The following is a 26,054-nucleotide window of genomic DNA, read 5'->3' on the forward strand; positions in this document are numbered from 1 at the left end:
GTCTACTGTTCGCTGATGATCTGGTGCTTCAGTCCCCAACCAAGGAGGGCCTACAACAGCACCTAGATCTTCTGCACAGATACTGTCAGACCTGGGCCCTGACAGTAAATCTCAGTAAGAACTAAATAATGGTGTTCCAAAAAAGGTCCAGTTGCCAGGACCACAAATACAAATTCCATCAGCGCCACAGGTAACTTCCACAAAGATGTGAACAATCTGAGAGACAAGGCAGGAAGGGCATTCTATGCCATCAAAAGGAACATAACATTTCACATACCAATTAGGATCTTTCAAAAAACACTTGAATCAGTTCTAGAACCTATTGTCCATTAAGGTTGTGAGGTCTGGGCGCCGCTCACCAACAAAGATTTCGCAAAATGGGACTAACACCAAATTGAGAATGCACGTAGAATTCTGCAAAAAATATCCATGTGTACAACGTAAAAGACCAAATAATGCATGCAGAGCAGAATTAGGCAGATACCCGCTAATTATACAAATTCTACAGCCATCTGTAAGCTTGCTTAGGGAACCTGGAGAAGAGTCCCCTAAGCAAGCTGGTCCTGGGGCTCTGTTCACATGCAGAAACACACCCCACAGAGCCCCAGGACAGCAACACAATTAGACCCAACCAAATCATGAGAAAACAAAAAGAAAACTACTTGACACATTTGAAAGAATTAACAAAAAAACTGAGCAAACTAGAATGCTATTTGACACTAAAAAGAGAGTACCACTGTGACTGACCCAAAATGAAGGAAAGCTTTGACTATGTACAGACTCTCTGAGCATAGCCTTGCTATTGAGAAAGGTCACCGTAGGCAGACCTGGCTCTCAAGAGAAGACAGGCTATGTGCACACTGCCCATAAAATGAGGTGGAAACTGAGCTGCACTTCCTAACCTCATGCCAAATGTAAGACCATATTAGAGACATATATTTCCCTCAGAGTACACAGATACACAAAGAATTCGAAAACAAATCCAATTTTGGTGAAATACCAAAATATCATACTGTGGTATGCCATCACAGCAGCTAGATGTGTGACTTGTTGCCACAAGAAAAGGCCAACCAGTGAAGAACAAACACCATTGTAAATACAACCCATATTTATTTGTTTATTTATTTTTGCTTAACTATTTGCACATCGTTACAAACACTGTTAATAGCCATAATATTACATTTGAAATGTCTCTATTCCTTTGGAACTTTTGTGAGTATAACATTTACTGTTAGTTTTTAAAAATGGTTTTTCACGTTTGTTTATTTTCTATTTCACTTCCTTTGGCAAACATGTTTCCCATGCCAATAAAGCCCTTTGAATTGACAGAGAGAGGGAGAGACCATTTTTAGGGCCTTCAGATCCTCAAAAGGTTCTACAGCTGCACCATCGAGAGCATGCTGACAGGTTGCATCACTGCCTGGTATTGCAACTGCTCGGCCTCCGACAGAGGCTAGTGCACACGGCTCACTACATCACTGGGGCAACCTTCCTGCCAAGCTTCCTGCCATCCAGAACATATATACCAGGCGGTATCAGAGGAAGGCCCTAAAAATGGTCAAAGACTCCAGCCACCCTAGTCATAGACTGTTCTCTCTGCCACCGCATGGCAAGCGGTACCGGAGGGCCAAGTCTAGGTCCAAGAGGCTTCTAAACAGCTTCTACCACCAAGCCTTAAGACACCTGAACATACATTATAATCAAATGGCTATGCAGACTATTTGCATTGCTCCCACTCTTTTATGCTACTGCTACTCTGTTATTATTCATGCATAGTCACTTTAATAGCTCTACCTTCATGTACATATTACCACAATTACATTGACTAACCGGTACCCCCTGTATATAGCCTCGCTATTGTTATTTTACTGCTGCTCTTTAATTATTTGTTACTTTTATTTATTTTTTGTGGTATTTTTCTTAAAACTGCATTGTTGCATTTCACTGTAACATCTACACCTATTGTATTCGGCACATGTGACAAATACAATTTGATTTGAGCGAGAGAGAGAAATGTGTGACCTGTTGCCATAAGAAAACAGCAACCAGTGAAGAACAAACGCAATTGTAAATACAACCCATATTTATGTTTATTTTTTCCCCGTTTGTACTTTCCCTATTTGCACATAATGACATTTGAAATGTCTTTATTCTTTTGGAACTTTTATGAGTGTAATGTTTACTGTTAATTTGTATAGTTTATCTTTTGTTTATTATCTAGTTCACTTGATTTGGCAATGTAAACATAAGTTTCCCATGCCAATAAAGCCCCTTAACTTGACATTGAAGTACGCCTGCTGTTAAAAGCCCTGCTGTCTTTCAAACACAAGCTCCTATTGGCCCACTAAATGTTTCTGACCAAAATAGACGCACAGCCAGATGAAGAGAGAGTAAGGGAGAGAGAGATAGAGGGTGAGGCATGGGGAAAAAGAGGGAAGATGAGAGGGATAGCAGGGAAGAGAAGTGAGAGAGCTATAAAGAGTACGCATCACACATGCTCAAAGCCAGTGGACGTGAAGCTGGTTGAGAGAATGCCAAGAGCGTTCAAAGCTGTCAGAGGCAAAGGGTGGCTACTTCATATATTTTGATTTGTTTAACACTTTTTGGTTATTACATGATTCCATATGTGTTATTTCATAGTGTTGATGTCTATTATTATTCTACAATGTAGAAAATATTAAAAACAAAGAAAAACCCTGGAATCAGTAGGTGTGTCCAAAATTGAGTGGTACTGTATATTTTTGTACAGTATTACATGCCATTCAGCAGACGTTTTATCCAAAGCAACTTTACATATAGGTGACCCTGGGAATCGAACCCACAACCCTGGCGGTGAAAGCACCATTCTCAACCAACTGAGTCATACATGGTCACTAAAATGAACATAAATGAATATGGAATGTCAGCAAAGCCTATGATAAAACCTTTAATCACATTACAGGGAGGTTGGTCAACAACACTGTAGTAATGACAGATGACCACAATCAATTCAGGTGATTGCAACCTACAGAATCAATACCCCCCAAAAAAGAGCAATTTGCAGTCATGGAACCCTTTCCATCACTGGCATTTGACTCTAGGTGGGTCTGAGGACCAACATTATTTCAATGCTATTTCAATTTGTTGTTAGAGTGTCCAGCTCCTCCAGATGCCTCAGTCACACCAACCCTGCTGTTCACCGACTGTTCCTGTACGGTCCTGCATGGAGATCAACAGGAGTGACATCACCTGTCTGTCCTTTGACCACTCCACCTCACTCGTATAAAAAAAAAATTCACGGTCAGGTACACGTCGCCACTAACCACAGATCTAGGATCAGATTATTCTACCCACAGTCTTAACCTAACCTGTCTACCTCATGCTGTAGCTATGAGTCTCTGTCTTTCCGGAGCTTCAGCCTTTTTCTGGAAGTTCTCCCAGTAGGCGGAGTCTTCTTCAAAGAGGGGTGTGGCCATGCTGATGAGGTCACTGAAGGAGAGGAAGGTGAAGGAGGGGGGAGGATCGGTGAGGGCAGGGGGAGGCTGAGGAAAAAGAAGGAGAGGTTAGAAATCTACTATATTGTGCTGGGGAAAAAAACACACACACAGGCTCACTTACATTCCCCCCCCCCCACACACACACACACAGACATTCCCACACACACACACGACTCACCACAGATCTGACTGTATGGCTGGGTCCCAGTGCCACAGCAACATGGTGGTCCTTACCCAATACAGTCTCCTGAAGGTGGACAGGAGCAGTTAAAGAAACACACACATTTACATGAAATACACACAACATACAAACAGAATGAGGTTATAGGGGTTGACTTGTACGAGTGGTTAAGGTGACAAATAGCTCTCGTTTACGGAAAGGATCACGCATGCAGCAGGCCACACACACACACACACACACAACTCTCCTCTCCCTGTTCTAACACACCAGTGTCCTAATACTGGCTGTTCATCATCCCGGTTACCCTCTCTCTCTCTCTTTCATTCCACACAGTTGGCCCTAATCATAGGCCCATTCGGGGGAGTTGTGTACATCCCAGACAAGCAATCTCCATCTCACTGCCTGGCTTTCCAGGAGTAATGGACGCCTCACCCCGGGGAGACAGAGGGGAGAGGAGATTGAAAGGAGAAAATAGCCTCACTCCTTTACTTTTTAAAGGGAGGGAGGTTACAGATGTAGGATCTAACATTGAATCACCCTGTAGCGTGAGAACTTTCCTGCAGGACATTTAAAAACACGTAGTGCATTTGTGGTTTAAAAAGCCTTCTAAAGTTTTTAATTTGCACTTTGACATTTTAGACATTCGAAAAATGTATCAAGCACTGCAAAAATGTCCATTAATAATCATAATCCACCTTTCCTGTTGCTGCAGGGTTATTTTCTTGCAGGAGCAAACTGGATCAAATTAAGATCCTCCATCTGTATCTCATGTTCTTTATGGAAGGATGACTCCCTGCAACATCTGTTTGCTATACTACAAAGAAGTTAGTGAAAACAAATACTTTTTCTCCCCCAGACATCATTGTCTACAAAACAAAAACAATAAAGGTTGTGGGGCAGACAGGGGCGCTGTTTCCCCTACTGCGGATTCAATCTGATTCTAACTGTCTGGATAAGAGTGAAATAATTGTGACAGTGTGTGTGTACAGTTGTGGCCAAAAGTTTTGAGAATGACACAAATATAAATTTTCACAAAGTCTGCTGCCTCAGTTTGTATGATGGCAATTTGCATGTACTCCAGAATGTTATGAAGAGTGATCAGATGAACTGCAATTAATGGCAAGGTCCCTCTTCGCCATGCAAATGAACTGATTCCGCAAAAAACTATTCCACTGCATTTCAGCCCTGCCACAAAAGGACCAGCTGACATCACGTCAGTGATTCTCTTGTTGATACATGCGTGAGTGTTGACGAGGACAAGGCTGGAGATCACTCTGTCATGCTGATTGAGTTCGAATAACAGACTGGAAGCTTCAAAAGGAGGGTGGTGCCTGGAATCATTGTTCTTCCTCTGTCAACCATGGTTACCTGCACGGAAACACGTGCGGCCATCATTGCTTTGCTCAAAAAGGGCTTCACAGGCAAGGATATTGCTGCCAGTAAGATTGCACCTAAAATCAACCATTTATCGGATCATCAAGAACTTCAAGGAGAGCAGTTCAATTGTTGTGAAGAAGGCTTCAGGGCGCCCAAGAAAGTCCAGCAAGCGCCAGGACCGTCTCCTAAAGTTGATTCAGCTGCGGGATCGGGGCACCACCAGTACAGAGCTTACTCAGGAATGGCAGCAGGCAGGTGTGAGTGCATCTGCACGCAAAATGAGACGAAGACTTTTGGAGGATGGCCTGGTGTCAAGAAGGGCAGCAAAGAAACCACTTCTCTCCAGGAAAAACATCAGGGACAGACTGATATTCTGCAAAAGGTACCGGAATTGGACTGCTGAGGAGTGGGGTAAAGTCATTTTCTCTGATCAATCCCCTTTCCCATTGTTTGGGGCATCCGGGAAAAAGCTTGTCAGGAGAAGACAAGGTGAGCGCTACCATCAGTCCTGTGTCATGCCAACAGTAAAGCATCCTGAGACCATTCATGTGTGGGGTTGCTTCTCAGCCAAGGGAGTGGGCTTACTCACAATTTTGCCTAAGAACAAAGTTATGAATCAAGAATGGTACCAACACATCCTCAGAGAGCAACTTCTCCCAACCATCCAAGAACAGTTTGGTGACGAACAATGCCTTTTCCAGCATGATGGAGCACCTTGCCCAAGGCAAAAGTGATAACTAAGTGGCTCTGGGAACAAAACATCGATATTTTGGGTCCATGGCCAGGAAACTCCCCAGACCTTAATCCCATTGAGAACTTGTGGTCAATCCGCAAGAGGTGGGTGGACAAACAAAAACCCACAAATTCTGACAAACTCCAAGCATTGATGCAAGAATGGGCTGCCATCAGTCAGGATGTGGCCCAGAAGCATGCCAAGGCAGATTGCAGAGGTCTTGAAAAAGAATGGTCAACAATGCAAACAATGCAAATATTGACTCTTTTAATCTACTTCATGTAATTGTCAATAAAAGCCTTTGACACTTATGAAATGTTTGTAATTATACTTCAGTATTCCATAGTAACATCTGACAAAAATATCTAGACACTGAAGCAGCAAACTTTGTGAAAACTAACATTTGTGTCATTCTCAAAACTTTTGGCCACGACTGTACATGTATGAGTTGTAAAGAACCCTGTGTGTTTCTGTGTACGTGAGTCCTCTTTTTAATTCCCTCACTACCAAATGTCATGACCTCATTATAACACATTGGGGTTGTGACATTACACAGGGTCACCAGGAAGTGGAAAGACCTTGGTTGCCATCTCATTAAGCCAGCCAATCAATATGCAGTGCTCAGAGGTCACCAGGGCAGCACTGCTGCTTGCCTCATCTGTATGTTAATTGAGTGTGTGTGTGTGTACACATACATTCAAACAATACCAGTCCAAAGTTGACAGTAATCAAAATATAAAATACACTGCTCAAAAAAATAAAGGGAACACTAAAATAACACATCCTAGTTCTGAATGAATTAAATATTCTTATTAAATACTTTTTTCTTTACATAGTTGAATGTGCTGACAACAAAAATCACGCAAAAATTATCAATGGAAATCAAATTTATCAACCCATGGAGGTCTGGATTTGGAGTCACACTCAAAATTAAAGTGGAAAACCACACTGTAGGCTGATCCAACTTTGATGTAATGTCCTTAAAACAAGTCAAAATGAGGCTCAGTAGTGTGTGTGGCCTCCACGTGCCTGTATGACCTCCCTACAATGCCTGGGCATGCTCCTGATGAGGTGGAGGATGGTCTCCTGAGGGAACTCCTCCCAGACCTGGACTAAAGCATCCGCCAACTCCTGGACAGTCTGTGGTGCAACGTGGTGTTGGTGGATGGAGCGAGACATGATGTCCCAGATGTGCTCAATTGGATTCAGGTCTGGGGAACGGGCGGGCCAGTCCATAGCATCAATGCCTTCCTCTTGCAGGAACTGCTGACACACTCCAGCCACATGAGGTCTAGCATTGTCTTGCATTAGGAGGAACCCAGGGCCAACCGCACCAGCATATGGTCTCACAAGGGGTCTGAGGATCTCATCTCGGTACCTAATGGCAGTCAGGCTACCTCTGGCGAGCACATGGAGGGCTGTGCGGCCCCCCAAAGAAATGCCACCCCACACCATGACTGACCCACCGCCAAACCGGTCATGCTGGAGGATGTTGCAGGCAGCAGAACGTTCTCCACAGAGTCTCCAGACTCTGTTTTTTTTCAGAATTTGCCAATCTTGGTGTTCTCTGGCTGGCAAATGCCAAACGTCCTGCACGGTGTTGGGCTGTAAGCACAACCCCCACCTGTGGACGTCGGGCCCTTATACCACCCTCACGGAGTCTGTTTCTGACTGTTTGAGCAGACACATGCACATTTGTGGCCTGCAGGAGGTCCTTTTGCAGGGCTCTGGCAGTGCTCCTCCTGCTCCTCCTTGCACAAAGGCGGAGGTAGCGGTCCTGCTGCTGGGTTGTTGCCCTCCTACGGCCTCCTCCACGTCTCCTGATGTACTGGCCTGTCTCTTGGTAGCGCCTCCATGCTCTGGACACTACGCTGACAGACACAGCAAACCTTCTTGCCACAGCTCGCATTGATGTGCCATCCTGGATGAGCTGCACTACCTCAGCCACTTGTGTGGGTTGTAGACTCCGTCTCATGCTACCACTAGAGTGAAAGCACCGCCAGCATTCAAGTGACCAAAACATCAGCCAGGAAGCATAGGAACTGAGAAGTGGTCTGTGGTCACCACCTGCAGAACCACTCCTTTATTGGGGGTGTCTTGATAATTGCCTATAATTTCCACCTGTTGTCTATACCATTTGCACAACAGCATGTGAAATTTATTGTCAATCAGTGTTGCTTCCTAAGTGGACAGTTTGATTTCACAGAAGTGTGATTTACTTGGAGTTACATTGTGTTGTTTAAGTGTTCCCTTTATTTTTTTGAGCAGTGTATATTCTATATTTGAAATTCTTCAAAGTAGCCATCCTTTGCCTTGATGACAGCTTTGCAAACTGTTGACATTCTCTCCACCAGCTTCACCTGGAATGCTTTTCCACCAGTCTTGAAGGAGTTCCCACATTTGCTGAGCATTTGTTGGCTGCTTTTCCTTCACTCTGCGGTCCAACTCATCCAAAACCATCTAAATTTGGTTAAGGTCGGGTGATTGTAGAGGCCAGGTCATCTGATGCAGCACTCCATCACTCTCCTTCTTGGTCAAATAGCCCTTACACAGCCTGGAGGTGTGTTGGGTCATTGTCCTGTTGAAAAACAAATGATAGTCCTACTAAGTGCAAAGCAGATGGGATGATGTATCGCTGCAGCCATGCTGGTTAAGTATGCCTTGAATTCTAAATAAAAGCACCGTCAGTGTCACCAGCAAAGCACCCCAACAACATCACACTTCTTCCTCCATGCTTCACAGTGAGAACCACACATGCAGAGATCATCCGTTCACCTACTCTGCATCTTACAAAGATACGGCGGTTAGAACCAAAAATCTCAAATTTGGACTCATCAGCCAAAGGACAGATATCTACCGGTCTAATGTCAATTGCTCGTGTTTCTTGGCCCAAGCAAGTCTCTTCTTATTATCGGTGTCCTCTAGTAGTGGTTTCTTAGTAGCAATTCGACAATGAAGGCCTGATTCACACAGTCTCAGTTGATGTTGAGATGTGTGTAACTTGAACTCTGTGAAGCATTTATTTGGGCTGCAATCTGAGGTGCAGTTCACTCTAATGAACTTATCCTCTGCAGCAGAGGAAATTCTGGGTTATCCTTTCCTGTTCCTCATGAGAGCCAGTTTCATCATAGCTCGATGGTTTTTGCGACTGCACTTGAAACTTTTCAACGTTTTCCATATTGACTGATTTTCATGTCTTAAAGTAATGATGGACTGTCATTTCTCTTTGCTTATTTGAGCTGTTCCTGCCATAATATGGACTTGGTCTTTTACAAATTAGGGCTATCTTCTGTATACCAGTCACAACACAAATGATTGACTCAAACGCATTAAGGAAAGAAATTCCACAAATTAACTTTTTAACATGGCACACCTGTTAATTGAAATGCATTCCAGGTGACTATCTGGTTAAGAAGATGCCAAGAGTGTGCAAAGCAGTAATCAAGGCAATGGGTAGATAATAATTTGAAGAATTTCAAATATATTTTGATTTGTTTAACACTTTTTTGCTTACTACATGATTCCATGTGTGTTATTTCATAGTTGAGGTCTTCACTATTATTCTAGAATGTTAGAAAATAGTAAAATAAAGAAAGACCCTGGAATGAGTAGGTGTGTCCAAACTTTTGACTGGTACTGTATGTATGTATGGTAATAGGTGGTGCTGTGATACTGAATGTGTGTGTGAGAGACAAGTGTTTCTGCAGAGTTTTCAGCCTATCTGGAAGAAACATTCATTCTGCAGACCTTATCAGATGTGAAGTCTAGCATCCTAATTGTTTCTCTGATCAATATGGCAGCGAGGGAGGAGACAAGAACATGATCTCTTCTCTTGCTCACTCAGGCAAAAGGTGTGTGTGTGTGTGTGTGTGTGTGTGTGTGTACACTTGACCCAACCAACAGCGAAAGGTCCAAACATGAGGATTTTAATCCCTTGGTTCCAGTACTGAAACCTGGTCTCTCTGGTGCTCCCGAAATTGGGCAGTTAGTTTTCTCCCAGTCCTCCCTAGCTCCCTCACTGCCTCCGTCCATCCTTCCCTCCCATTTAGAAAACATCTCTGCAGCAGATCTACAGCATAGCTGTACTGTCCCTAAGCTGGCGATCAATACCGTAGGTATGTTGCTATTCTCTGGTGGCAGAAGTGTCACAACAGAAACACCATTAGCCCGACAAACCAGTCCAGAGAGGACAGAACGGATTCTGTGATGGACCATTCATTATTTTCAGCTTTATAGGTGAGATCCAACTCACACAATAGGTTTCCACAATACTGCTTTCCCCTGACATACAGTATTTCTTCAGACTAGTGTGGCTGAAAGGAGGGAGATGAGGAAAGGAGACTAAATAAAGAGGTGACTTTTTACAACTCTAAAGCCTTGGTGTGAGAGGTACTGAGAGCATCCTAGGTAAAGGGCCCCAGTATTTCCTAGAAAAGTACTTTAGAAATTCTTTCAAGGATACATTGTTGGAGAATTCAAAGACTCCGAGACAGAGAGAGGGCCAGAGTACACATTTGTTCGTATGCTAAGATAGCAATCATAGAGATAGCGGCTAATACATCGTATGGCTAACAAGACCGTGCTAATCTGTCGTTAGTGGCTCTGAAACGCAATAAGGATAGCAATAGCTTTAGTGGGTAACTCTAAAGCAAACTGATGAAATTGGAGCAGGGTAGCATTAGTTTTTAGTGGGTAACGTTAAAGCTAACTGATTAAATTAGCGCAGGGTAGCATTAGTTTTTAGTGGGTAACGTTAAAGCTAACTGATTAAATTAGCGCAGGGTAGCATTAGTTTTTAGTGGGTAACGTTAAAGCTAACTGATGAAATTGGAGCAGGGTAGCATTAGTTTTAGTGGGTAACGTTAAAGCTAACTGATGAAATTGGATAGAGTAAGCTACAGCTGCTAAAGAGACCCTGCTAGGCTGCTGTTAGTGGAATTGGAACAGCATTTGAGCTGCTGCCAAAAAGATTTACTATAAACCATCTGCTGCTTAGCGTGTCTGTAATACATCAACCCACTATCACAAATTACAGTGAAATACACTTATGTGCAATTCTTGACACAATTTTACAAATGTTCATGTTTTGTATACAGTGCAGTTCAATCACTGATGAAAGCAGTAGGTTATTTAAGACAGAAACTAGCGGGGAGGATGGGTGAGCGTATAACCGGAAGTTCAAGCAACCCAAACGTTGCGTGTTTGAATCAAATGATGGCTAACTTCAGCATTTTAGCAACTACTTCTTTTTAACTATTTAGCTAGTATGTTAGCTAACCCTACCCCTCACACCTAACCGTAACCCCTAACCCTAACCCTACCCCTCACACCTAACCCTAACCCTCACACCTAACCGTAACCCCTAACCCTACCCCTCACACCTAACCTTAACGCCTAACCCTAACCCTACCCCTCACACCTAACCTTAACCCCTAACCCTACCCCTCACACCTAACCTTAACCCCTAACCCTAACCCTACCCCTCACACCTAACCTTAACCCCTAACCCTAACCCTACCCCTCACACCTAACCTTAACCCCTAACCTAGCTAAAATTAGCCACAACAAGAAAATTGTGTCCATTTCGCAACATTCTGTGATAGTGTGTTGGACACACAGAAACAGGCGGGAGATGGGTTGGACACACAGAAACAGGCGGGAGATGGGTTGGACACACAGAAACAGGCGGGAGATGGGTTGGACACACAGAAACAGGCGGGAGATGGGTTGGACACACAGAAACTGCCGGGAGATGGGTTGGACACACAGAAACAGGCGGGAGATGGGTTGGACACACAGAAACAGGCGGGAGATGGGTTGGACACACAGAAACAGGCGGGAGATGGGTTGGACACACAGAAACAGGCGGGAGATGGGTTGGACACACAGAAACAGGCGGGAGATGGGTTGGACACACAGAAACAGGCGGGAGATGGGTTGGACACACAGAAACAGGCGGGAGATGGGTTGGACACACAGAAACAGGCGGGAGATGGGTTGGACACACAGAAACAGGCGGGAGATGGGTTGGACACACAGAAACAGGCGGGAGATGGGTTGGACACAGAAACAGGCGGGAGATGGCTGGACACACAGAAACAGGCGGGAGATGGCTGGACACACAGAAACAGGCGGGAGATGGCTGGACACACAGAAACAGGCGGGAGATGGCTGGACACACAGAAACAGGCGGGAGATGGCTGGACACACAGAAACAGGCGGGAGATGGTTGGACACACAGAAACAGGCGGGAGATGGTTGGACACACAGAAACAGGCGGGAGATGGGTTGGACACACAGAAACAGGCGGGAGATGGTTGGACACACAGAAACAGGCAGGAGATGGGTTGGACAGACAGAAACAGGCGGGAGATGGCTGGACACACAGAAACAGGCGGGAGATGGCTGGACACACAGAAACAGGAGGGAGATGGCTGGACACACAGAAACAGCCGGGAGATGGCTGGACACACAGAAACAGGCGGGAGATGGGTTGGACAGACAGAAACAGGCGGGAGATGGGTTGGACAGACAGAAACAGGCGGGAGATGGGTTGGACACACAGAAACAGGCGGGAGATGGGTTGGACACACAGAAACAGGCGGGAGATGGTTGGACACACAGAAACAGGCGGGAGATGGTTGGACACACAGAAACAGGCGGGAGATGGTTGGACACTCTTGAACTTTCTTTACTCTTCCTGCTACTTTCTCCTTCCCTCCACTGAACCCTGCTCACCTCGAACGCCCAGACCTCCTCTTCTTCCTCGTCCAGGTGCATTGTGGTCCGGCGACACACCTTGCCCTCTGCAATTGGCTCAGGTGACAGGTGAAACTCCGCCCTCTGTAGATTAAAGCCCAGCCCTGTGCCAATCGCCTTGATGAAACTTTCCTTCAACGCCTTGACGGACAGGAAAGATAACCAGAGCCCCAAAAATATCAGATGAAGAGTAGTGTAAAAAGAATACAGTTGAAGTACTCTTGTTGTGTACAAGTGAGATTAGATACTGGGTGGTTCGAGCCCTGAATGCCGATTGGCTGACAGCTATGGTATACCACGGGTATGACAAAACATTTTTACTGCTCTAATTACGTTAGTAACCAGTTTATAATAGCAATAAGGCACCTCGGGGGTTTGTGGTATATTGCCAATATACCACGGCTAAGGGCTGTGTCCAGGCACTCCACGTTGCGTTGTGCTTATCTTACCTTTATTTAACTAGGCAAGTCAGTTAAGAACAAATTCTTATTTTCAATGACGGCCTAAGAACACTGGGTTAACTGCCTTGTTCAGGGGCAGAACGACAGATTTGAACCTTATCGAATCCCCGAGCTGACCTTGCAACCATATTGGCCATATACCACATATTCTCGAGCCTTATTGCTTAATTATATAATGCCTTCAGAACGTACTCACACACCTTGACTTTTTCCAAAAATGTTTGCGTTAAAGCCTGAATATAACTTGATTAAATTGAGATGGTCTCACTGGCCTACACACAATACCCCATAATGTCAAAGTGGAATTACGTTTTTAAAATAATAAAAAAATGAAAAGCTTTAAATGTCGAGTCAATAAGTATTCAAACCGTCTGTTATGGCAAGCCTAAATAAGTTCAGGGGTACAAATTTGCTTAACAAGTCACATAAGTCTACGCACTATGAATTTCCAACACTGATTCAACCACAAAGACCTGGGAGGATTCCCAATGACTCGCAAAGAAGGGCACCTATTGGTAATGGGTAAACAAAACAAAAAAGGAGACACTGAATATCCCTTTGAGCTTGGTGAAGTTATTAATTACACTTTGGATGGTGTATCAATACACCCAGTCATTAAAAAGATACAGGCAACCTTCCTAACTCAGTTGCCGAAGAGGAAGGAAACCGCTCAGGGATTTCATTATGAGGCCATTGGAGTTGCTCCACAATACTAACCTAATTGACAAAGTGAAAAGATGGAAACCTGTACAGAATTAATACAAATTCACTAAAGGCACTAAAGTAAAACTACGTAAAATGTGGCAAAGAAATTAAATTTACATCCTGAATACAAACCATTCTTTGGGGCAAATCCAACAACACATCACTGAGTACCACTCTTCATATTTTCAAGCATAGTGGTGGCTGCATCATGTTATGAGTATGTTTGTCATCCGCATGGAATAGGGACATTTTTTTAGGATAAAAAATCAAATGTAATAGAGCTAAGCACAGGCAACATCCTATAGGAAAATCTGGTTGTCTGCTTTCCAATAGACACTGGGCGGCAAATTCACCTTTCAGCAGGACAACAACCTAAAACTAGGCTAAATATACACTGATGTTGCTCACCAAGACGACACAGAATGTTCCTAGTTGGCCTAGTTATAGTTGTGACGTAAATCTGCTTGAAAATCTATGGCAAGAAACTGAAAATGGCTGTCTAGCAATGATCAACAACCAACTTGACAGAGCATGAAAAATTGTAAAAAGAATAATGAGCAAAAGTTGCACAACCCTGGTGTGCAAAGCTCTTTGAGAATGACCCAGAACGACACAAAGGGGGATTCTAACTTGTATTGACTCAGGGGTGTGAATACTTATGTAAATGAGATATTTTTGTATTTCATTTTTAATACATATGCTAACATTTCTAAAAACATGTTTTCACTTTTTCATTATATGGGGGCACTGTGTGTGTAGATGTGTGAGGGGGAAAAAACTATTTCATCCACTTTGAATTCAGGCTGTAACACAAAATGTGTAATAAGTCAAGGTGTGTGTATACTTTCTGAAGGCACTGCCTGTACACAATAATCATTTTAAATGGCGAACAACCATTGGTGTACCCATAAGGCATTGAAAATCATCACTTATCAGGTTGAACACTTTCCCTGTCCCAGGCATTGACACAGGGTTCTGTGTGTGATGATCATGGTGTGTGTGGATGTGTCTCTGAAGTCAAACAAACCTTGTTACACGAGGGCAAGCCACAGTAACACAATTACAAGGCAAGTCACTATAGCAACGGGAAAGCACTAAGATTAGTCAACGGCAATGATATCAGTACTTAATGTCCTTGTACCGCTCTCTCAATCTGACAACTTCTCGACTGAGCAGCTCAATTAATTGGGGGGGTGCATGTAATGTGTATGACTCAGTGTACAAGTCAAGCGTGCCAAGCGTCACCATGGATGTGAGAGTGATGGTTACCCAGTGTCTGTAGAACATGGTCAGTTGCTCCCATTCCGATCCTGCTCTGCGGATAACACTCCACTCATAATCAGTAAACTGCCTCGTCATGATACGGAAAAACTCTGGCACAGAAGTGCTACCTGGGACAGAGTGGGAGGGAGAGAGGGGGGGGTGGGGGGTGGAGGGAAAACATTTTTTATAATAAAATAAACACAAACCTAAGGGTTTGAGCTCTGACAATAAGGAAACAGTTGAGGGAGAAGAGGTTGAAAATGGAGAGAAAAGCAACACACTCCTACTTTGTTTGGGATCATCACTTTCTCTCCTCTAACCATCTTTAAACATAGACAGAATGGGAATCGGCAGGAGATCCCTGTGATAGAGCACTGCCAAATCACTCTCAGGGAATATGAAAAACAACAGTGGCATCATGTGGTAAAGAACGGAACTGCAGCAAACTTCCTTTAGATAACTTTGTAAAAATGTATTTAGAGATTTGTGAATGACAGCCCATCTATAAGGTTTAAAAAAGGGCCTAGCTAGCTATTCTCCCTGGGGGGAAATGTGGAAGATAAGTATGTGCTTTAAGGTATCGCCATCCTTAGGGAATGAGGCTACTTAGAACGAGATCTAGGCCTATTTAAAGAGGGATTTGGGAGAAGGTCTGGGTGAGTGACAGGACTGGGTTAGCAGATTAGCGTCCTGAAGGCTTGGAGAGGAGGATGCCAAATGAGATGTGGTGAGAAGGGTGAAATAGAGAGAGTCAGGCAGGGGAGTTAGACAGGATTGAAGGGTTACATCTCTCTCACACAAAACAGGAGAGAGAGAGAGAAGGGTTCAGGATGTCGTAAGACAGTTTACTGCCAGAGTGAGCTCTTCTCAATGCTGCTTATTTAATCAAACTGACACATCAAAGCACTAAAGATCGTGCAGACACACACACCTGGCATGGTGGTCTTCATTACATCCACCCCGACCTGCAGCCCCTGCTCTGCAGCCAGCACAGCGTAGTCACCCTGGTGGGAGATGTTAAAACTCCAGCCCATGGTTTCAGGGCTGGAGCAGGCTGGGTTGGCCAGGTAGGGCTTTCCTCTGGGAGAACGCTCCAAGCGGATGTCAGACCAGGGAACACCCATCCTGTCACACACCAACCTCCTCAACAACAACCTGCCAGCCTGGAAGAGCAGGGAAAAGGAGTGTCAATAAGGGTGCTGCCTCTCCTCTCTCCAGTGAACGGTAACTCTGAAGCATCGTCATCTTCTTCTGTGGATTGCTTGGCAGTTGGCAACCAACTTTAAGGTACATTACCGCCACCAACTGGACTGGAGTGTGGACCAGAGACAGGGGAAGGTCTAAATCCTACCCAATATTCTCATCTCCCTAAGGAAACAAATTAAATACTAGATCCCCAGTGGACCAGAGACAGGGGAAGGTCTAAATCCTACCCAATATTCTCATCTCCCTAAGGAAACAAATTAAATACTAGATCCCCCCAGTAGTTCACTTAATCTTTCCTTCCTCAAATATAATAACAAATTGCTCCCTTTCCCTCCCATATTTCTGGCACTGAAATAGAACATGTTCCACTGTCTCCATCTCCTCCTGACAATGATCACACCTCCCAGTCGGATGTTTCCCCACCACTTTCAATGTACTATTGAGCCTTGTGTGTCACAGTCTCAGCCTTGCCTGACATGGTTAACCAAGGCCTGATAATTAGCTGAATCAGGTGTGAAGTGACAAAAACCTAGAACGTGGAAATTGCTATTTGGTAATCAAGGGAGGACATGGCACAGTGATTACTTTCTATCGGAATAACACAGTCAACGCACCATAGCTGATTTGGCATCTTTGGCAAACATGAACTGTCCGATTCGTTCTTTCTCTTCGCGCTGCACACACCGGGCCGCTAACAGCCACTCCGACCGGCTCGGCGTCCACGAGCCACACCGGAACGCCCAGCGAACGCCTCCCATGGCGGCCAGTTTCAGAGCTAAGAACGGGTAGATCGACGTTCCGCTTTAAGCTAACGTTACCTCTCGTAATGCAGCTGGATAACACTGACCGCTTTTGTGGATTAGCTAACTGTTAGCTGTAAGGTAAGTGTGTCGGTATTTTAGGCACTACAAATACCGCAAACCAAAAAACATAGTTGCTAGCAACGCATGAGAACTTGATACGTGTCCTGCTGATAAGTGTCCTCCTGAACGAGTGTTTGCTTCACTTTGACAACATGCTAGCTATAACAACACGACCGCGGACCCGGAAAACTGGTGGGACGTGACATGTCAAAAGTAGGCGTGGCAATGAAGGGACCAATGGGAAGGATGTTTATGGTGCGTCGCCAAAAGGTGTCTTTCCGATTCAGATTTTGGCGTTGATGAGCATCTGATTTATTCTCTACGATAGATAAGGTGAGTTATTTTACGATGATCATGAATGGTATTACATTACGTGGGAGAGCGTGACCATGTTGGCTCAATAAAAAGGATATGTGGGGATTTGAGTTTTTACGGTGCAAATGTGCTGGTGTGCTAGCTAGCTAGCTATCGGTTCCACAAACACCGCCGATTATGCTACATTACCAAGCTAGCTGATGCGTTTCACAAAAAGCGTAATGCAAAGCACTGCACTGAGTTTTTACATATTCCAAACTGGAACCTATCCTGATCCCCGTCTCACCTCGGAAAATAGAGAGACAGATATGATAGCTATCTCTTCCCCCATCGTCAATCGTGGGCCCAAATAAATAAAAAAGAACCAAGGTTGTGGCATGGTTTGAAATTATGGTTGCCTGCAAGCAAAGCTTTGCTTTTGCGATACTCAGCAGGTCAAATACACAGCAGTCTTCTTACGCATGCAGTCTTGTGTCTGTCAAAGCATTCACTTGTCCTGTGACAGATAAAGATCAGACCCGTTTTGTGTTCTATTGAAGATAAGTTTACCACTAGTTTGAATCAACTAATCGTTCTCTGGTGCTCTGCTCCTGTTTTCGTCTTTCAGGAGGAAGCTGAGCCCTGCTCTGGTTGCCTGAGAACACATCTGCTGTAGCACTTACCTATTTTGTGTGACCTTTGAGTGAACTAAGGGAGTGTGTCACCTGAGGAAGGACAGTGGGATTCTTCTCAACAGCAGTCCTTCATCCAGCGATCTACAGCCTGACTGCTCTCTCCACCTCTCTCTGTATCCCCCCCTTTCATCCCTCCCTCTTTCATCCCTCCCTCTTTCACACTTCTCTATGCTTCTGCCCAATGATGTCCTTCTCCATTTCAGAGTCCCTCTGTAAGACTACTGTCTCTCCATCCCTATCTCCATCCCTCCTTGATCTCTCTCTCTCGCCATCTGCCTGTGCACCTCTCCTGACCGCCAGGCTGGATTTCCTGCAAATGAAACACCTGAAGAGGAAGAGGAAGAGTAACTACAGCGTTCGTGAGACGCAGACGCTGATCCGGGAGATCCACAAGCGACGAGACGTGCTGTTCTCCCGCCAGCAGAACACCGCCATCAACGAGTTGAAGAGACGAGCCTGGGAGGAGGTAGCAGGAGGCGTCAACGCACTGGGAGAGGGTGAACTACGCACAGCTTCAGAGGTGTGTGTGGAGAGGGCTTCCATAGTGACAAATTATGTTCTAAAAGAGATTTGTGGCACTCGAGTCTGATCTCTAGACCACATTGAGTGTCTCGTATCGGATACATTTGCAGTCCGTCTTGACTTGGACAATGAGGATTCATCATTTCTTCCAGAGACAAGTGGTGTAAAAACCTCATAATAATCAGCTCCCATTGTCAGCGCATAAAACTGCTTCGCAAGCCCACATATCCTCACTCCTTTTATGACACATTCATATCTTATCGCCTATTGAAACTTGGGCTTCCTACTTTCATTATATATTGTCAGGAGACCAGGTGAAGTTGGAACATATTTAGTATTTTTTTATTTGTTATAGACTTGTTTGGGTTAGTGCTAATTTGTAGTGGCTCTCTCTATTTGCCCTCACTTCAGGTGGCCTCAAACACAACACTGAAAAGAGTTTGTATCCTACATATAAGGGCCGCATTTCAATAGTTTAATTCACCCCGATTCACTAGAAGGAGTTCCTTTGGGCACCCACTTCCCAGTGCTGATTTTACCTCAACTTCCTGAAGCATTTTGAGTTGTGACATCACCACTGTTTGTAATGGTTGTGTGTGTGTGGTTCCAGGTGAAGCGGCGTTACCTGGACTGGCGGTCGCTAATGAAGAGGAAGCAGCTCCGTGCGGAGCTGTCTCTCTCCACAGGGCTGAAGGCAGAGTATGATCCGTCCTCCCCTGAACACGACGCCTCACTGGGTTCAGGGGACCAGTCGCTCGACCTCTCTGGCTTTCCCAAGGAGTCCCAGTGCGACTGGCAGGACCTGGCGGATCTTGGAGAGCCCAGCGGACACTCGATGTCTACGGAGGTTAAGCTGGAGGAGGAGGCCAATGGATACAGGGTGAGGATCCATGTGTTTGTGTGTGCGTTATTGATTTGTGAGTTGAATAAAGGGAACATTATGCATTAAAAAAATATATATAATTGTAGAATTATTGCGCAATCGATATCCATAGGGTACATTTTTTATTTATTTTTATCTGGTGTTAGTGCGTAGCCTAAGCTTTAGTTCCTAACTGTGGAATGCCAAATACATGCCAATTGCCAAATGATTTTGGGAATGTGGGCAGAAAAAGTCAATCCACTGAGGCAAGAAAGACAAGGGCTGTGTTTGAATACTCATATTAACTGTACTAAACTCAGCAAAAAAATAAAGGTCCTCTCACTGTCAACTGTTTATTTTCAGCAAACTTAACGTGTGTGAATATTTGTGTGAACTAAAGATCCAACAACGGAGACATAAACTGAACAAGTTCCATAGACATGTGACTAACAGAAATGGAATAATGTGTCCCTGAACAAAGGGGGGGGGGTCAAAATTAAAAGTAAGTCAGTTTCTGGTGTGGCCACCAGCTGCATTAAGTACTGCAGTGAATCTCCTCATGGACTGTGCCAGTTCTTGCTGTGAGATGTTACCCCACTCTTCCAAGGCACCTGCAAGTTCCCGGACAAGTTCCGATCCAACAGGTCCCAGACCTGCTCAATGGGATTGAGATCGAGATCCGGGCTTTTCGCTGGCCATGGCAGAACACTGACATTCCTGTCTTGCAGGAAATCACCCACAGAACGAGCACTATGGCTGGTAGCATTGTCATGCTGGAGGGTCATGTCAGGATGAGCCTGCAGGAAGGGTACCACATGAGGGAGGAGTATGTCTTCCCTGTAACGCAGCAGTGTTGATATTGCCTGCAATGAAAACAAGCTCAGTCCGATGATGACACACACCGCCCCAAACCATGACAGGCCTCTGTAACGTTCATTCCTTCAAAGATACCTAGGCGGCGTTGTTGCCGGTGATGTCTGGTGAGCACAACAGGCCTACAAGCCCTCAGTCCAGCCTCTGTCTGCAATAGGCTGAGAGTCTGAGCACTGAAGGAGGGATTGTGCGTTCCTGTTGTAACTTGGGCAGGTGTTGTTGCCATCCTGTACCTGTCCTGCAGGTGTGATGTTCGGATGTACCAATCCTGGGGAGGCGTTACACTTGGTCTGCCACTGCGAGGACTATTAGCTGTACGTCCTGTCTTCCTGTAGAGCAGTCTTAGGCTTCTCAGGGTACGGACATTGCAATGTATTGCCCTGGCCACAACTGCAGTCCTCATGCCGCATGCCTTAGGCACGTTCACGCAGATAAGCAGGGACCCTGGGCATCTTTCTTTTGGTGTTTTTCCAGAGTCAGTACAAAGGCCTCTTCAGTGTCCTACATTTTCATAACTGTGACCTTAGTTGCCTACTGTCTGTAAGCTGTTAGTGTCTTAACGACCGTTCCACAGGTGAATGTTCATTAATTGTTTATGCTTCATTGAACAAGCAGGGAAACAGTGTTTAAACCCTTTACAATGAAGATCTGGTAAGTTATTTAGATGTTTATGAATTATCTTTGAAGGACAGGGTCCTGAAAAGGGGACGTTTCTTTTTTTGCTGAGTTTTTGTGACGTGAATTGAGTATATAGTATGGTTATTGGTCATCGTATGGATATAGTTAGTATGCCAAGTTCACAGATGTTGTACTAAATTCGCCAAAATATGAAGTATACACACAGGGGACACTATTTCTGTACTTTCGGGCCCATAATGCAATTCAGGAAATGGGCGTGGCTTCACATCGTTGTCAGAAGGAAGAAAATTATGGAAAATATGCAGCCGAAGTACGAGAGCGGATACACATTTATTGCTTTGCTCAACATTTGTCATAATTAGTGAATGTAATAAAGTAATAACTTTTCAAATAAGTTACGTTAGACGTTATATTGGCTGACAATTTGTTATCTACGCTGTCCTTACGAACCACATAGCATTTCATTACAGCAGTATGTACCGATATGTTAGTTGGCTACTTATACATGAAATATGCCAGTATAATAACTATAGGCTAACTAACTACCCAACATTGACTTGATTATTCACGTCCTTTTTAGCTTAGCTTTATGGTATAGTCTTAGTGTGTTCTCAGTGGACATTATGGTGCTTTCGTAAATTCGCTCTGGCTATCTACTCCGATTTCAGAGCACTCTCGTCTGAGTGTACCAGAGCGCAGAATAATGAATTTACGAACACTCAATACCCGTTGAATATGGCCGGTGTCAGCAAAAAGCATAATTAAATTGTCAGCAGCACAGTTAGTCACCAACGCTCTGGATAACTTAAACTGCCTAACCATCTCTGCTAGGGCGAGAAATGGTCAGAGTGGTCTCATTTGTGTATGGAAGTAGCTAGCCAACATTTGCTTGGGTGCTTGACTGCCGTTGTAAGGTCAGAACGCTCAAATCAACCCTACTCCTCGGCCCGGGCGTCCAGTGTGCGCTCCGAGAGCGATACGCTTTGAATTTACAAACTGACAATCTTACCACGCTCTGAATTTACGAGCGCACTCCAGATTGAATTTAAGAACACACCCGAAGTCGTAAAATGTCTAACTAGTCATTTGTTATGCTAACTAGCTAGTAAGAGGTTGTGTAGCAACAGCATCAACTTCCGGTAGATGGGCGACGAGCTAGTACGCTCAACTGAAAGGATACCGTTTGTTTACAGTATAAAATGAACTAATTGTATACAGCATGTTTGTATGGGTATTCTTGAATAACAAATAGCCTACTAAAATGTCATCAGTTATAAGCGGCGGATCTTTGCGTCTGTACAGCACATTTTCTATATTGTGGGTTAGGGTCGGGTGCGGGCCTCAGATTTTTACTCTCACATAGTTGGGCGGTGGTGAATGGGTTACAAACCACTGACCTGTGCATCACTAGTGTGCGTGTCAGGATGTGTGTATGATATTAATCAGTATATCAATGATCTGAGTCTCTGTCTCTGTCAGCTGGAGGGTGATAGTGGTGAGGGTGAGGGAGAGGATGATGATTGTTTCCCCTCCCTCCTACCCGACATGGGAGAGCGAGATGGACGTATCCCTGAAGTATTTTCACACATTGATGAGTTCGGAATGCTCAGCGCATCAAAGGGGGCGGCGGCGGCCTCAATGAATCGGGACCTCTCATCGACCGGCCTGGGTGGACTGGGCTTTGCTGGCTTAGGACTAGCCAATCACGAGAGTGCGGGACTTCTGGTTGCCTTGGAGAAGCAGCGTCTGGCTGTGGAAACGGAGCGGCTAGCGGTGGAGAGAGAGAGACTCCTACTGGAGAAGGAAAGACTGAGTCAGTCGGAGGTGGAGAAAGAGAGATTGCAGCTGGAGAAAGAGAGATTGCAGCTGGAGAAAGAGAGATTGCAGCTGGAGAAGGAGAGACTTCGGGTGTTGCTCATGAACCAATCAGAACGGGCCACAGCTCCCCCCCAGCAAAGCCCTCCCTCTTCCTCCACCCCTACCACCACCTCTTCCTCTGCTGTGGATGGACAGAATGAGAGAAAGGAGAATAAACCCTGGCTTTCTATGATAGATCTGGAGGGTGAGAGACTGAGGCTGGAGAAGGAGCGACTGCAGTTAGAGAAAGAGAGGCTGCAGTTCTTTAAGTTTGAGTCTGGACGACTGCAGATCGAGCGGGAGAGACTAGAGGTGGAGAAGGAGAGAATCCAGCTTCACCAGGATCAGGGTCGCTGAGGGAGCAGGAGGAAGGAGAGAGGAAGGATAGCATCAAATTGTATTTGTCACATGCTTGGTAAACAACAGGTGTAGACAAACAGTGAAATGCTTAGGGGCCCTTCCCACCAACACAATGCGAAAGAAAAGTAAAAGACGTACTAATAGATACACAATGAGTAGCGACAACTTGGCTATATACAAGTGGTACAGGTACCGAGTCGATATGCAGGGGTACGAGGTCATTGAGAGAGCGAGATGTACATAGTAAACCTTAGAAGCAGCGTATGTGGTGAGCATTAAAGCATATCTATGAGAGAAGTGCCTGGAAGAAGAGCAAACGAGGGGAGGGGAGGTTATCTCAGTGTAGGCAGGCCAGCTACGAGCCTATATGAGCAGTCACCTCCATGGTCCAGTGAGACTCTCTCCTCCCTCTCCTGTCTGTTTCTGGCAGCTCCAATTGCTTGTTACAGTTCAGTCTGATCCACAATGTTTGAAATGAGGTGCACAGCTCAACCAAACTGACCTTAGATCAGCAGGGTGTCATCATCCAACTCCAGGTTGATGACGGAGGATATTTATCCAGTCTTATTTCCTGTAGAGGCAGGACCAAGACTGAAACTGCCACTCAAACTAAGTAGCCTCATCTAATCACATTAAAAAAATCTCCCTGCCAATCATTCTGTTATGTTTGTGGACCTGCATTAACAGGGATTCTTTCAATTCAGAGGAGCGGTTCATTTTAACAAAGATAATCTGTCTGTACAATGTGTTTTGTATAAAGTGAGTGGTTGTGTACTGGGAGAAATGGTTTTGTCCCTGGTAAAGTTGTGTGTAGCTCAGTAGTACCATCCATGTACTGCATAGGAAGTGGACATAATGTAGAATAGCTGTAAACTCAAAGCACAAAATGCTCTGTGTGACTGTTTCCCAACCAGTGTCATATCAGGCCTTACAGATGTCTTTATTTTTCCAAACCTAAGTCTTTTATAATTGTTTTATTTTGATAGTGGGTGTGGTTTGGTACTATGATGAAATGTTTTGTGTGGTGTTCTATAGTAGCCCTGTAGTTGAATATATCTGCTGGTTCACCCGTCGTCCAAGGAAAGAGTTGAGTAACTATTTAAAAAGGAGAGAAAAAAAGAGATGGGATATGTTTTCTGCATTGCCTTGACTCACAATAAAGGATATACATAAATAAGGTATTTTTACTTTATTCTGCCTGTTTTTTAATACATCTGGTGTAACCCCCCCCCCACACACACACACATGCACACACACACATTCACACTTAAATCACCTGATGTATACAGTGCATTTGGAAAGTTTTCAGACCCCCTTCCCCTTTTCCACATTTTGTTACATTAGTCTTATTATAAAATGGAGGGAATAAATGTTTTTCCTCATCAATACCCCCTAATGACAAAGGGCAAACAGGTTTTTAGAAATGTTTGCAACATAAGTATTCAGACCCTTTGCATTGAGACTCGAGATTGAGCTCAGGCGCATTCTGTTTCCATTGATCATCCTTGGGATGTTTCTACGACTTGACGTCAATCTATGGTAAATTCCCATCCATCCTGACAGAACTTAAGAGAATCTGCAGAGAGGAATGGGAGAAACTCCTCAAATACAGGTGTGCCAAGCTTGTAGCGTCATACCCAAGAATACTCAAGGCTGTAATTGAAAAGTTCTTCAACAAAGTACTGAGTAAAGAGTCAGAATACTTATGTAAATGTGATATTTAATTTTTTATCATTTTCTAAATATTCTAAAAACCTGATATTGCTTTGTCATTATGAAGTATTGTGTGTAGATTGATGGGGAGAAAAAATAAATTAATATAGAATAAGGTTTAACGTAATGAAATGTGGACAAAGTCAAGAGGTTTGAATACTTTCGAAAAGCACTGTAGATACAGTTGAAGTCGGAAGTTTACATAGACCTTAGCCAAAATCAATTTAAACTCAGTTTTTCATCATTCCTGACATTTAATCCTAGTAAAAAAATCCCTGTTTTAGGTCAGTTTGGATCACCACTTTATTTTAAGAATGTGAAATGTAAGAAAAATATTGGAGAAAATGATTTATTTCATATTTTATTTCTTTCATCACATTCCCAGTGGGTCAGAAGTTTACATACACTCAATTACTATTTGGTAGCATTGCCTTGAAATTGTTTAACTTGGGGCAAATGTTTCGGGTAGCTTTCCACAAGCTTCCCACAATAAGTTGGGTGAATTTTGGACCATTCCTCCTGACAGAGCGGGTGTAACTGAGTCAGGTTTGTAGGCCTCCTTGCTCGCACATGCTTTTTCAGTTCTGCCCACACATTTTCTATAGGATTGAGGTCAGGGCTTTGTGATGGCCACTACAATACGTTGACTTTGTTGTCCTTAAGCTATGTTGCCACAACTTTGGAAGTATGCTTAGGGTCATTGTCCATTTGGAAGACCCATTTGCGACCAAGCTTTAACTTTCTGACTGATGTCTTGATGTTGCTTCAATATATCCACATAATTTACCTTCCTCATGAAGCAATCTACTTTGTGAAGTGCACCAGTCCCTCCTGCAGCAAAGCACCCCCACACCATGACGCTGCCACCCCCGTGCTTCATGGTTGGGATGGTGTTCTTCGGTTTGCTTGGTATGACGGCTGCGTGGTCCTCCAATTGACTCAAATGATGTCAATTAGCCTAACAGAAGCTCCTTAAGCCATGACATCATTTTCTGGAATTTTCCAAGCTGTTTAAAGGCACAGTCAACTTAGTGTATCTAAAGTTCTGACCTACTGGAATTGTAATACAGTGAATTCTAAGTGAAATAATCTGTCTGCAAACAATTGTTGGAAAAATTATTCGTCATGCACAAAGTAGATGTCCTAACTGACTTTCCAAAACTATAGTTTGTCAACAAGAAATTTGTGGTTGAAAAACTCATTTTAATGACTCCA

At 44.3% G+C, this 26,054-nt stretch overlaps 2 protein-coding genes across 4 annotated transcripts; one reads left to right on the top strand and one right to left on the bottom strand.

The window, feature by feature from the left end:
• Positions 1-2,910: 2,910 nt before the first annotated feature.
• aasdhppt (aminoadipate-semialdehyde dehydrogenase-phosphopantetheinyl transferase) lies at positions 2,911-17,223 on the bottom strand. 3 transcript variants are annotated; one of them, XM_029681441.2, is made up of 7 exons: positions 16,776-17,221; positions 15,887-16,118; positions 14,962-15,083; positions 12,506-12,667; positions 3,655-3,723; positions 3,356-3,521; positions 2,911-3,198 (listed from the first exon to the last, which is right to left on the bottom strand). In XM_029681441.2, exons 1-6 carry the CDS (start codon positions 16,917-16,919, stop codon positions 3,357-3,359), a joined length of 894 nt encoding a protein of 297 aa, XP_029537301.1. In that variant the 5' UTR covers positions 16,920-17,221; the 3' UTR covers positions 2,911-3,198; position 3,356. The 3 variants fall into 3 exon arrangements, with proteins under 3 accessions (XP_029537301.1, XP_029537300.1, XP_064856583.1); XM_029681440.2 differs by having other exon boundaries at positions 2,911-3,256; XM_065000511.1 differs by lacking the exon at positions 12,506-12,667 and having other exon boundaries at positions 2,911-3,521; positions 16,776-17,223.
• A 26-nt stretch (positions 17,224-17,249) lies between these two features.
• On the top strand, positions 17,250-24,307 carry msantd4 (Myb/SANT-like DNA-binding domain containing 4 with coiled-coils). The gene is made up of 4 exons (XM_029681439.2): positions 17,250-17,357; positions 17,947-18,533; positions 19,146-19,415; positions 22,389-24,307. Exons 2-4 carry the CDS (start codon positions 18,195-18,197, stop codon positions 23,121-23,123), a joined length of 1,344 nt encoding a protein of 447 aa, XP_029537299.1. The 5' UTR covers positions 17,250-17,357; positions 17,947-18,194; the 3' UTR covers positions 23,124-24,307.
• The last annotated feature ends 1,747 nt before the right edge of the window (positions 24,308-26,054 follow it).

Source organism: Oncorhynchus nerka, linkage group LG14 (genome assembly GCF_034236695.1).
Source record: "Oncorhynchus nerka isolate Pitt River linkage group LG14, Oner_Uvic_2.0, whole genome shotgun sequence".
In the NCBI taxonomy this organism is placed as follows: domain Eukaryota; kingdom Metazoa; phylum Chordata; class Actinopteri; order Salmoniformes; family Salmonidae; genus Oncorhynchus; species Oncorhynchus nerka.